This window comes from Podospora bellae-mahoneyi, chromosome 3 (assembly GCF_035222275.1).
Source record: "Podospora bellae-mahoneyi strain CBS 112042 chromosome 3, whole genome shotgun sequence".
In the NCBI taxonomy this organism is placed as follows: domain Eukaryota; kingdom Fungi; phylum Ascomycota; class Sordariomycetes; order Sordariales; family Podosporaceae; genus Podospora; species Podospora bellae-mahoneyi.
The window spans coordinates 849,209-862,166 of NC_085882.1; the positions used below are offsets into that span (position 1 = coordinate 849,209).

The following is a 12,958-nucleotide window of genomic DNA, read 5'->3' on the forward strand; positions in this document are numbered from 1 at the left end:
TTTGGTGCGTTCGGGTGGGATTTCTGGGGCGTCGACGAAAAATATGACCTGGACACTTTTGGTGTCGTGTTTTGAACATGTGTATTACCTTCAATTACAAGGAGGCCTAACTCACAGACAGCTTTGATTTGGGCCAGTCGTACGGTGAGCAGGTCACCGAGAGGCTGGGAATGACTAGGGTTAGGAACGTTCGTAGCTAAGGTACTTTAATCGAGTAGCTTTACAATTTGCATTGTTGTGGGCGCGTGACATGTGGATGATTGGTGACAGGTATGGTATGAGTTGACACCGATGCATATGAGTACCATTGATTTGATCAGGGAAAGGGGAGGACAAAGTATCTTGGATTGACCTGGCTTGGTTGGTAACATGGCCATCACATGTTGCCTGTTGGGCTCTTCGTGCTGGATGATGATGCTGTTGTTCTATTTCGTTGCAATTTGTTCGCAACAGCTACAACTAGGGATAGGTTCTCAGTGGTGTGTACACAAGTCCTCTTTCTCGCCAAAGTCAAGGGTGGTTCTGTCAACTTGGGATCTTCAGGTTGCTAGCAAACAGCGGGTACCTGCGTGTTTGTGGGTTGCTCCTTCCCTCCCGTGCGATAGTCGCTGACAGCGCTGCCTAAATCAATCTATGACCTGCTAATTAAAACTTTTCTCTACCTGCCTTACTGATGGATTACCTAGTCCGCTGAAGCCTCTCATCCCCGGGCTCTCAGAGTTCTATTTCTCTCGCCATCTCACCGGTTTGATTTTCCCAAGTCATCACCACTTTTCTTTTCCCCCACCACGATCTACAATCCGTGATCACAAACTACTACAACCCACCGCCGTCAAGAAAACTGCCTATCGTGATATTCAAAATGGACGATCTAACCACCTCCCTCGCCCAAAACCTCACCACCTCCCTCTCCCCGGCAGACCTCCAAGCCGCCTTCAGCAACGACAACAACGATGACAATGACCTCGGTCGCGCCCCTCCCCGAATGGGGTTTAACACCGAACCTAAACTCTGCCAGTTTATCCTCTCACGCAGGAACGTCACTGCTTCCGTCTCGCTCGAGATTCGACCGTCGGGTTGCTCGACTGGGTCGGGGCTGTTTATTGCCCGGGGTGAACAGGACGGGATTGAGGCTGGAAGGGAGATTTACAGGTCTAAGCCGTTGATGCTGGCTTTTGATGGTGCAGGTGGTGATGGGTGGTGTCATTTTTGTGGGGGGTATTTCGAGGGGTATTTTGGGGGGGAGAAGGGGGGGGTGAGGGTTTGTAGCGGGTGTGGGGTTGGGAGGTTTTGTTCGAAGGTAGGTTCAGTCAAGATGGAGTTTGGGAGGGGGTGACTGACTTGGGAATAGGAATGCCAAAAGTTGGCTTGGAATAGATTTCACAAGGAGGAGTGCAAGGTTTTGAAGAGCACACCCGGGATTAAGCCGCAGAGCTTGCTGGCTCATCGGCTGGTGTGGTTCCAGCAGAAGGGGTATATCACTACCGAGCAGGGGGCTGTGATTCAGGGGTTGGAGGCTCACTTTGATGAGTACACTAGGGAGGAGGGGGGCAAGACGACCGAGGTGTATGATGTTGCGATGGCGATTAGGGACGTGACTGGGGAGGGGAGGGAGAAGAAGATTGATGTTGGGTTGATTTGGAAGTTGGTGCCGCAGGTAAGTTCTCGCTGGCTGTTGGGTGGAGGGAGGGTGCTAATGAGTGAGGGATAGCTCTGGACCAACTGTGTCCGCCTGAGGGGTTCTTCTTCCAGAGAAACGGTTGCTTTTGCGCTGGAGCTTGTCACTGCCATGATCAACCATTCTTGCGAGCCGAACGCCTTTGCTTTTTTGGAAAAGGGCGAGATTCGCGTCCGGTCGTTGAAGAAGATTGCGGCTGGAGAGGAGATTACCATTTGCTATATCGATCCTACGGTTGATGTCAAGAGTCGGCGGGAGATTCTGATGGATGAGCACTTTTTTGAGTGTGACTGTACGTTTTGAAAGATTACAAGACTGAGAGTTGGATACTAACAAGGAGGATAGGTGCCCGCTGCAAAGACGAGATCGAGACCCAAAAGCGTAGGGTGGCTGCCGATGGAAAGACAAGCATGGCTACTGTCCGTCAAGCCCAGATATCCATGCTCGACCTGATCAAGAGCGCCGCCGTCACCGCCTGCAAGTACCCCGGTGTCTATTCCGATTTTGCGAACCTCACCATTGTCGAAAGCACAATGAACACCATCATGAAAAACGCCTTTCCCAACTTTGGGTGGGGTGACGATCTCGACCCTGTCCCCATGGTGCGCCTTTGCCTTAGCGTCCTCTACCTCGAGCAGGGCAAACCAGCCCCGGCTTTGCGCAACGGCCTCAGGGGGTATTTTGCTCGTCGCGGAGGCCGGACTGACCCCAATGCTGTCAATATTCTGATTGACATTATTCATGTGCTCATCGCGGCGAGCTGTCTACCTCCTGACTCTCCTGTTCTCAAGGACGCGTCGTTTCCCTTGCGGGTGGACATCAGTAATGTTATGTATTGGTACCTTTATAAGGCTTGCAAGGAGGCTGGGGAGGTGTTTGGGGATGATTGCGAGTATACCAAGGCGATTGGGGACTTGTTTGCCAAGATGATGGCCAGGTTGCCTGCTGGTGCGAGTAGGCCGCCGGAGGATGATTTCATGGAGGAGCTTGAGGACTCGCTGAGGAGGGTTGTTGAGTGGGCGGGGGTTTGGGTTTATGAGGGGGCTTAGGGGGTGGCGTGGGTCAAGTGATGAGACTGGAGGATAGTTGCTGATGGGTAAGGGATTAGAAATGGTTAATATCAACTGAGAGCTTGTCTGGGATTCCTTGTTAGTGCTGTGGTGCAAATGCGTGTTTTTGACACCAAGCTTCCGATTGGGTTCCTTTTTGGTTTTAGTGTTCAGCTGCCTTGTGGTTCGCTTTTTTGATCGGGATGTTGGTTTCTGTGTTCACATTTTGAAACGATACGACCAGCTTGATATGTTGTAATTCCTGCTCATTATTTCCCATCTATCGATCTTGATGCTGCAACAGTCGCAACGACATCCAATGCCATGGCCGACATTGCACCCCTTCTGGAACTTCACAAGAACAAATTTCACGGCACTCCGCACAGAAATTGCGCCAACTTGGGTAGATGACGCTCCATACCGCGGGACCACTAGCATTCTCTGGAGCTGCCTGGTAGCCCTGGCTGCTTGTATATATTCAACCTTGCACCTCAACACCCAGCTCCCGGCAGAACGGGGCACTAGCCTGTGTTTTGGAAGAAAACCCTGTGGGTGTTCACCGTTCTCTTCGCCCCAGAGCTGGTGCTCGTCATAGCCTGCGGAGAAATTCTCAAGGCCCGATGGCTACAGCGCGAACTCCGAGCGTTGAACCCTTCAGAGTCCGGAGCTGGTGATGTCTCATTGAGATATTGCTTTTTCGTGGTTATTGGGGGTGAGAGTGTTGGTTGGGGATCTCATAACCGAAGCGGAATTGCACAAGTCTGCCAAACTCAAAGAATTATTCCGAGACTCCGCCGCCGTTTTATCTCCCGAGGGGGTGGTCCAGCTTGCTCGACTGGGGCATTTAGTCAGGGTTCCTGACACGGCGATTGACGACCGAAGCAAAACTAGCATAGTCCAGAAGTTTGTCGCTCTTACACAGGTGTTCTGGCTCTTTCTGCACTGTATTGTCAGAATGGCTCAAGGCTTTCCACTCGCGTTGTTGAAGATTCACGTCTCCGTACACATTGTGGCTGCAGGGTTGATGATGTATGCGTGTTGGCTTCAGCTACGAGAACACACCATTGCTTTTCATTTTACTCTCCAGATGGCGAGCGGATGCTGATTTTTCAAAATAGAAACTTCTCGATGTTGCTGAGGGGCCAATTGTCGATTCCAAACCGTGGGAGGACGCCCTTAACATAATGGTCGCGATGACGATCAATGGGCCCAGCGACCTATATATGTATCGTCGTTGTCCCACGGAAGATCCGGTTGTTGTGGATAGCAGGACACGATTACAGAGCCTCTATTTCGTTGATCTCAATACGAACCAGGTCGATGACGTGAAATGGATTGCACTACCTCCTGAAGGGGGCTGCTTGGAGGTCGGCGAGGTGTTACCTTCCAGTGAAGGATTCAAGGCCCGCAGGCAAGCCCTCTACCTAAGCTCAACACAATGGAAAAGGTTGGATGGAATCAAATCATTGCTGGGGGATATGGAACAGGGGAACACCCATGCTGGATATTATATCCGTGACTGGTTTAGAGACCAATACTACCAGATCGCCTCCCTCCACCCAGAGAAGCACTTCAATATCTTCGATCAAGCTCCAGCTCCCGATTGGTTGATGGTAGCCGGCTATTTTGTTTTGCTCATGCTGTATGGCGGGATACATCTCTTCGCCTGGAACTTCCGTTCGCGACTAGCAATGAGATGATGTTGTAGAAGGTTTCGTGCATCACGATCATGACAGGGATGATGGCGGGAGGTCTGTTGGTAAGCTATGAGCAAGAAATTGGGAGGCGGGTCGTTTTTGCATTTTCATTGTACGTTCTTGTGCGTTTGTTCATCGTGATAGAGTCTTTCATCAATCTCAGGGCAGAGCCGATAGGGGTTTTTTCGTCGCCACCGTGGCTTCAGAACTTCTCACACGTTTAGGACGATGCGATGAGAAACGGGAAGTTACCTTCCAACTGCAATAACAGTTTATTATGACTCCCCACAATTGAATGAGGGTACCTGCCTGCTGTCTCGAGCCATCGTGTGGCATCGCGCTGTCCCAAAGGGTGTGAGACCCACTCGGGGGTGATGTCATTGCGTCATTGATTTGTATGACCTCAACACCCAACTGTTTGTTTCTGTACCTACTTCAACGTTCGAAATCACTGACCAATTGAAGAATCTGTTTTCTTTCTTCCTTCCGCACACCAAATCCCATCAACCATCTTCGACGTATTCTCCAATCCTAACCCTATCACAACACAATCACCCTTGCAGCCACAAATCCCCCTCACCACACCATGATCAGAACAGTCCTTGCCCGACGTGCCATCGTGCGCAACACCCGCCAATTCCACAGCACACCCTTCAGACGCGAAGCTATCAAGCAGGACGGTCCAGATGGAACCACCTCGACAGCTACCGGCTCCAACAGATCGTACGTACTTTTGACACAAGGAGACATGACTGGAATATGAATTGCTGACACCAAGGCCAGACTCGTCCTGCTGGGCGCCGCCATCATCGGAGTCGCGGGTACATACGGCATGATGATGGGCAGCCCGAGAACTGTGGTTCCCGACGACACGTCCAAGCAGCCCGTCAGCGGTACATCATCCACCAGCGCGAGAGCCAACCAGGCGAGCGGGAAGCTTGACCCTAACAACCCCAAATAAGTTTACCACGAGAAGGAGAATGCAGGGCGTTGAAATTGGGACAGTAGAGGAGAGCAAAGGTTGTATGATAGAAGTTGAATTGGGCATTTGCTGATGGCATTGTGGCGGTTTTCTTCAACGAACTGTTGGGGCAGACCATCAGGTTGTTGGCGACTAAAAGGGATTATGTTTGGCGTGATTTGATTTTACTTTGGAACTCTGAATGATGAAATACACAGGGTGAAGAATACACATGAATGCTCACGCGCCTTCCGCAAGCTTGAAATCTCGGGTCCAGCAATTGTTTCAAGCTATTCTCCTCTTATTTCAAGGCGACTTTCATCCTGTAAAGTTAGACAATAGGAGATTACGCCATACTTGCCCTGATGCCCCGTGATTGATTGTTGCCTCTGCCTGATGCCTGAGTAAAGGAGCTTCCCTTTGCCCTTGCCTATGGTGGGATCTCTCGGAGTGGCTGTCTAGGTAAGCTTGACAAGACTTTGACCGTTCGGGCGGCACCTACCATCTATATGGTTCCTTCCCTCAGGTCAAGTTTGTAGAAAGTCGAATGACACGATCGTGAGCTCTACGATATGAAGTCGCGTGTTGATAGGGGGCAAATGAAGTCCAGCCTTAGTTTTCAGGCTTCCTCTTGTTGTAACTTGCTGAAAACCTAGCGACTACTCGCTGTCAGGCATGAACAGAATCTCACGATGCCTCTCTTTCGCGCTGAATCTCTTCCTTCTTGCAGACTTTCTCTCCTACAACGGACTCTCCGGGATAGATTTCCACACGTTCATCTCGAGGAAGACGATCTGAGGCTATCCATATCAGTCATCTTCGCTTTTATCTTTGTTTCAACGCCTCAGCCTACAACTGTTTTCTTGCCTTCGAACGGTCTAATCTCAGTCGCTCATCTTCCCAAGCCTAGGACCTTACTTGGCACTCCGTGAGATCAAATATCTTGGTTCTAGTAAGTCTTTCAGGCTCGAGTCGAAGCGTGAATATAGAGGCTCGATATTTCGTTTCATGAGACTAACAACGCCAGGTACACAAGAAACCAGCCTACATCATGGCGTCTCTCACCGCCGAAGGCAGTCAAGATGTAGTTATGGCTCAAACCGAAGACATCGAGCTGTCAGCTGGAGCCTTTGCTCCCTCAAGCCCAGCCAAGAACGACGAGGCGGCAATGGCATCTCCCGAGTCTGAGGACAAGAATGACAACGAGAGCATCAAATTTGTGGACCCAATCGAGCACGTGGTGATCATGCGTCTCGGTGCCAAAGAAGTTGACAAGTACGAAGAGCTGAAACACGACGCCTGCTTTGTAAACCACAGCGACAACGAAGGCCTCCGTGAAGGCCCATCCATCTGGGAAAAAGAGGGAAGCACCACCACGGAGCAGCTCGCCGCCACCTACGCGGTCCCTTTCAAGGCGGTGACCAAGAAGAGGAGCCCCGTTGGTGATGATGGATCCCCTCTTTCCCCCGGTGGTCGTCCCATTCTCCTAGTCAAGTCCACCATCCCCACCTGCGGCGGCGAGCGTCGCCCTCGCTTCGTCATGCGAGTCGTCCACGAAGGCCGCAAGAAAAGCAACGGTCATGTGATGGATGGTCCTGCTCCGACCACCAAAGCCCGCGGGTATGGTGTTGTCAGTCCGAACCCGATCAACCGACAGATCCTCATGCAGAAGCACTTCCACTGGGCTTGCCACCAGCTGAGCCCCTTTCTTTCGCTGCCCAACTCTGTGAAAACAGCTGTCATCGGACTGCCGTCTTTTTAATAGTACGCGTTCATCAACCCAAAAATCTCGGTCATTGACAGTACCCACCCGTCTTGGGACTATGACAAGTCCAAACTCTTTGCCTCCCACGTGATCATCGCGCGCCTCCGTCTGAGGTGGAAAGAATGGCACAGGAACGAGTACTTCGTCGAGAACTCCATCCTGGGAGGAGGCAATCGTCCGCACCATGTCTTTGAAGGAGGTGCAGACGAAATTGCCCGATTTGTTTGCAACAGCGATTAAGATAAGAAAGGCAATGGGCAAGAAAAACCTGGAGCTTCTGGAGTGTCTGAAGAACGAGAGAGAGAGAGAGAGAGGGGGGGGGCAGAGGGGGAAGGGGGGGAAGAGTGGGAAAAGAAAGAGATGGAGAGGAGGAGGAGAAACAAGGGGAAGATCAGGAAGCTGAACGGTGCTCTCTGCGAGTGGAGATGGTGGTGGCACCGCTGCTGTCGGACAGGCGGTGGCGGCGGGGAGCATCACTGCTGCTCAGCAGCAGTGAGAAACCAGACAAAAAGCTCTTCGCATCTCATCATGTTTCTGCTTTGCTTACTCTTTTTTAAGTCACAGACATCATGCAACTGGTTCTGAGAGATCTGCCAAACGGGAGGGCTATCATCTTTGGGATATGCATCATTCATGGCATTTTTTCCTGTTACATATTTTTCACGAGTATCATGGACATCAAGACGCTCCCAAGGCGCGAGGAATTTGGGCGTCATCTGGCATTTACTTCAGTCAGAGCAATTTGGGGGAAGACAAAAGGAGGCATTCATAATCCATCATCGCTTACTGGTTTACATTTATTAACAATAGAGAAAGCATCATTTGCATTAGTTTTTCACAATCAACATCGATTCCACCCTTTCACTTCATCCAGGTTGCCTGCTTTCCCGCGACCATAATGATATCAAGGTGTAGGTGACATGTTGATATCAGGCGAAGGTAATATCGACATGCTTGACAGAGCCCTGATCATGTTCAGGACGCAAGTATACATGCCCCCCAAATAGGTAGACAGACGTAGTTAAGGGACTCAACAAACGCACACGAGACGTGAGATGTGAAACACGTATTGAGTGATGTTAACATGTTAATACTATCCCGTCCCCAACCCTCAAGCCAAACCCGCAATAAGACCGTACACGCATCCCAATAACAAGAAGCCAACACTTTAAACTCCCCAAGTATATGCCCCCTATGTATCATGCCAATTACTCGCTGACTCGCTGACTCGGTCTTGATCCTGCTCAAACCTATAACATGAACGAGCAACCCCACGGGTATATGTGATAAAACAGAAAAACAAACACCGACCCGCTATACACGCCGAAGCCTCAGTCAGATACTCATAACGCGCTGTTGTCTTTCCGGACAAACTCGCAACATTCCAAAACCCCCCAGTTATACTCCCGCGTACCCCATGCCATGTGAATTGCTCATCATTGTTAGCATCATAGCGACTTCCCGCTCCCGCTCCTCTTGCCGCAATTGGTCCTCTGGATTCCAAGACCCTCTCTTTTGGTGGGATGTGGCGCTCTGCTGCGAGGTGGTCCGTTCCATCGAAGTCGTTGCTTGATGGTGATGGAACTGATGCTGATGCCATGTTGGTGGAAAGGCCAGGCCGCCAGCCAGAGGGTCTGCAAAGAAGAATGGGTTCCTTGGCTTGGCAAAGATGGGCGACATCACATTGTTGGCTGTGAGCGGGCCGGGTGAGGTCACCTTGGGCTCCAAAGTCTCGAGCTTTGGTGGGGATTGCTCGGTGGGGGCGGGGATGTTCAGCGGCGGAAACTGGAAGCGCAAAGGCGTGCTCGGTCGTGACTGTTCTCGCAGCTTGTCGATAAGTCTATCCGTGTCCTGGAACCCATTTTCAATGCTTGCAAAAGGGTTAGAGCTTGGTTGACATGTCACGGGAGAAGCCACTGGTGTTGTCCGAGGTTCGGGAAGAGCCCGGAACGAAGGGCTAGGTAAAGGTCTGAATGTAGCGGCGGTGTGAGGAAGCGGCAGAGGTAGCACCACCTCGCCGTTGTCATCCAGTGAGACCTGCGTCTCCACACCCCGTATCATCCGCCATGCTGTTCGCTTCCGCCTCCGGCTCTTGACCATGGCGGATATCGAGGAGACTGCTTGGCTGACAGGGATGTCGGGGACGCCAACCGCTCCATCCATGGGGTTGGTGACCCGTTCATCCTTAACCTCTGAACTTTCATGAGCTTGATCCCTCGAGTCATTAGCTCCGACGTCATCCTCCATCATCAAAGTGGAGTCTACAGATTCTAGGCCAACGCCCTGAAGAGCACTAGGCGCTGACTTGCGAGCCCGTTTTGGTTTTGGCCTCGAAGCAACCGGACTAGGGGAAGGTGTGTAGAACGCGACTGGTGGTTCGCCGGTAATCCTTTTCAGATCACCCAGTATCTTGAAGGTAAGATAGGCTCCATTCAGCTTGTGATCTCGTATCGAAGCAGGTCGTTTTGCATCGGGGTTCAGTTTAGGCTCGCGTGCAACGACCCTATTTGCTGGTCGTCGTGGAATAGGTTTGAGTTCGGGGATAACTGGGGCTGCGGGAGGTGATGGTGGAGCTGATCGTGTTGGCTTAGGAGGCGGCGATATGGTCATTGACATGGATAACGGCGACGGGCCTGGCAGAGGTATTGGCGGAGGAAGCCTATCGGTCGTCATGGCCATTTCTCTCGGCCGAGGAGGAGCTTCTGGCCGAAGACGTGGGATTTCGCGAACCACCTCAGGTCGAACAGGAGGTGCTGTCGGCGGCGATGGTACTGGTGGTGTGACGGGTATGACTGGCACCTCCAAAGCTGGCGGAGGAGAGGGCTCTCGCACATCTGCCGGATCAAGTGCTACAATGACCGAGTCCGCCACCTCATCGATCTCGCGCTTCTGCTTCTTGCGATTTGGTCCATCCACCTCTTTGCGCTTCTTAGACGCCGTGTCGGCTGGCTCCTTTCGCTTGCCTGTTTCACCGCCGCTCTGCCTCCGTGGACCCTTTGCCCCTTTGACTTTGACTTGATCTGGGAGGACAGTACCGGGAGGAAGCCACAGGGCAGGTTTTCGATGTTGGAGATCCTCGACCCAAGCATCGCAGTCCCATTGCACCCAAAAATCGAGGACATCAGCCCACACACTCTCCGGTGGCTTCGTAAAGTTCACAAACACAACCTTTCCTCCTCGATCGTGTACTGCCTTGGCAAATTCCCGGACGAGAACCTTTAGCCCATGGACGCGCATGCTGGTGCCAAGGATGAGCAGCATGTCTGGACCCAACGATAAATCATGTTGCACCAAAGGGCTAATGAGGTGAGCATGGGGATGTTCTTCACCGTAGAGCACAATGTCAGGTCGGAGTTTGCCAACGCCAAGGGCACGTTTTCCTTTTTCTTCCCGAGCTGCTGTTGCTCCTGCGCAATGTGGGCAGGTGGGTTGGCGACCAGCCAGAGTCTCAGCTTGCCGTTCGTCTTCCCAGGTTGCCGTTTTCGCACACACAAAGCATCGCAGTTCTGCCAAGGAACCGTGTAAGAAAACACACTCGACACCACGTTTTGGTCCCGATGGCGCAGGTTGTGAAGATGGGGGCTGTGATGAGCTAGGAACCGCTTGCGAGGAGTCTGACCCAGACCCATCATGTTCCTGCTTGCCCTCAGGCTCTCCACTGCCAGATTCATCTTTCAATTCCTGTGATTCAAGTTCGGTCTGTGATGCGGGAGGCTGCTCCGAGTCCTGCTGCGAGCATCCATCCCCTGAGAGATCCGAGACCTCGGGGCCCTTCAGCAAGCTCCGGCTCACAGCAGAGCTGCGTCCTGCTCTGGCGGAAAAACGATAGCGGCTTCCAGCGCCCAACGTGAGCGATGTTGAAAGACCGACGCGCTCTTCAAGCTGATCAATATTTTGGGTGTAACACCGGACCAGTTTTCTGCTATCCCGCAAGACACTGACAAACCGATGACTGTTCGTAGGCTGAGCGGTGCGGACCTTGTTTCTCAACGTGGTCGCGAATGTGTAGAAGACAGACGTCTTGAGTGGGCAAGACCAGATTTGCGCGTCAAAAAGATCCTTGCCTTTCATGTGTGGTAGCGACATTCGACCAGAGGAGGCGTACGACGTTTGCGATGTGAGGAGTGGCGTGGACACGGAAGATGGCTCCTCACTCTCTGACCGAGATGATGATCCGCTCGACGAGCATGACGACCCCTCTGGTGACTCCTGATAAGGGTCATAAGAAATGGGAGGCGGTGACGAGAGCGGCGAGGAGCTTCTTGTGTGTGCCAGCATGTCTGTTCTAGAACGAAAACGCGGCGCATCGACGGGCACACTAGGAGGGGATGACGTGAACGATGGGCCAGGTCCCATCATTATGCGGCCAGGCGTGATCTCGGGGCAACCTTCGGGCACTTTGAGTCTAGGACTGGGCAACGGGGTCAGGCCTCTAGATAGCGGAGGCTCGACCGGTTTCTCAGCGCCAAACGAAGCGTTTGCCGATTCCACTGTGGGTGGCCCTGGCGCATGTTCCGAATTTTCCACGTCTCTCAATGTGACATCCTCCTGTGGTCCCGATGAGTCTCGCGGTGTTGCAGGCTGTGCTAACGGGTCATCATCGGTGGGATCTGACGATTCCGGGTTGACGGACGCAGCTCCATGACCTTTTTCTGAATTTATTGTGTTTTGAGCAGTGTTATGGGGCCATTGGCCTGATAACTTGGTACCGTTGATCGGTCGGGAGAGATCGTGTGAAGCCCTGCGTCGTTTCGTCGGACGCTCTTCTGATGAAGAGTCTGACGCGTCGCTAGCGCTCGAGGGGTGATCTTGTTGCTTTTCGGCAGCATCGAACTGTGCTTGGATCAAAGAATACAGACCGTTCTCTGAGCGGAAATCCTAGAAAGACTGTCAGCAAAGTGTAAGTCGGGCGGAACGCGTCCCGTTTTGCATACCGGAATGCCCGAGTTTGTGCTGATGCCGGCGCCCGTGATAACGACAACTTTCTTGGATTTCCATAACGAATTGGCTATCTCCTCGAGCAGGGCTTCCGACCCCGGCTCAACGTGTGTTGTTGGCATCTTTTGGTTGTGTGCAATTGATCCACCACATAGAAGGCGCCCAGCTGGGAACGCGGTGATGGTACATGCAGGAATGCGTTCAAGTTTAGAGATTCATATCTGAAAAAAGGCTATTGAAGAAACAAGAGTATTGCGTTGGCGGTAGCGAGTGTGTGACCTCGGCGCGTGGAGTCTTCGATTTCGGTGCAGGTGACGGGCAATCGCGAACTCGACTCGAGGGTTGTGCCGCGGCCGGTATTCGCAGCGATTCGGAGCTGGCTAAACGCGTCCCCAATGGGAGGATTGCGGGGTAGAGGAGCGCGACACAGAGCTGGTTCGGAGTGGTAAGGATCGAGGAGTCGTGGGTAACGATAGCTTGGAACGAGAGCAGCAGTGCCCGTCCGCAAAATGGAAAGCCGCGCCAGTCTTAGAATCAACGTTTTGTTATCGGCCGCTGGAAAGAAGTGGGCAGGTGGATACACGGCGCGCCGGAGACCTAACTCTGCAAGGAGCACGAGCCATGAGCCACGAGCCGACAAAAATGACTTCCCTGCCAGATATCTGCCAAGCAGAGCTCGAGGACACTGGAAAGAGAAACCTTGTCAGGACTGACAAACCGGCAAAGGAAGCTGTACGTACGGATTGAACATCCCCCTGAGAAATCATTGATACTTTGTCTTTCACAAGCACACTGTCCCCATTGTCAGTCCATGTCCCACAAGCAACGCACTTCCCTCACAACGTCCTCGACGGGACCCTGAATTCTGCC

At 52.4% G+C, this 12,958-nt stretch overlaps 5 protein-coding genes across 5 annotated transcripts; 3 read left to right on the forward strand and 2 right to left on the reverse strand.

Moving 5' to 3' along the window:
- Positions 1–672: 672 nt before the first annotated feature.
- On the forward strand, positions 673–2,727 carry QC761_302260 (uncharacterized protein; the record flags this gene model as incomplete). Its single annotated transcript, XM_062877366.1, has 4 exons — positions 673–1,300; positions 1,352–1,657; positions 1,712–1,970; positions 2,024–2,727. Exons 1-4 carry the CDS (start codon positions 863–865, stop codon positions 2,725–2,727), a joined length of 1,707 nt encoding a protein of 568 aa, XP_062733151.1. The 5' UTR covers positions 673–862.
- A 1,673-nt stretch (positions 2,728–4,400) lies between these two features.
- QC761_302230 (uncharacterized protein) lies at positions 4,401–5,633 on the forward strand. The gene is made up of 2 exons (XM_062877365.1): positions 4,401–5,147; positions 5,208–5,633. The coding sequence occupies exons 1-2, from the start codon at positions 5,011–5,013 to the stop codon at positions 5,383–5,385; spliced, it is 315 nt and encodes a 104-aa protein (XP_062733152.1). The 5' UTR covers positions 4,401–5,010; the 3' UTR covers positions 5,386–5,633.
- Positions 5,634–6,436: 803 nt separating this feature from the next.
- QC761_302225 (uncharacterized protein) lies at positions 6,437–7,147 on the forward strand (the record flags this gene model as incomplete). Its single annotated transcript, XM_062877364.1, has 2 exons — positions 6,437–6,567; positions 6,703–7,147. 2 exons carry the CDS (start codon positions 6,437–6,439, stop codon positions 7,145–7,147), a joined length of 576 nt encoding a protein of 191 aa, XP_062733153.1.
- Positions 7,148–7,962: 815 nt separating this feature from the next.
- On the reverse strand, positions 7,963–12,210 carry HST3 (NAD-dependent deacetylase hst3; the record flags this gene model as incomplete). The annotated part of the gene is made up of 2 exons (XM_062877363.1): positions 7,963–12,028; positions 12,085–12,210. 2 exons carry the CDS (start codon positions 12,208–12,210, stop codon positions 8,549–8,551), a joined length of 3,606 nt encoding a protein of 1,201 aa, XP_062733154.1. The 3' UTR covers positions 7,963–8,548.
- Positions 12,211–12,320: 110 nt separating this feature from the next.
- On the reverse strand, positions 12,321–12,928 carry QC761_0049980 (uncharacterized protein; the record flags this gene model as incomplete). The annotated part of the gene is made up of 2 exons (XM_062872466.1): positions 12,829–12,928; positions 12,321–12,773 (listed from the first exon to the last, which is right to left on the reverse strand). The coding sequence occupies exons 1-2, from the start codon at positions 12,853–12,855 to the stop codon at positions 12,321–12,323; spliced, it is 480 nt and encodes a 159-aa protein (XP_062733155.1). The 5' UTR covers positions 12,856–12,928.
- Between the last annotated feature and the right edge of the window lie 30 nt (positions 12,929–12,958).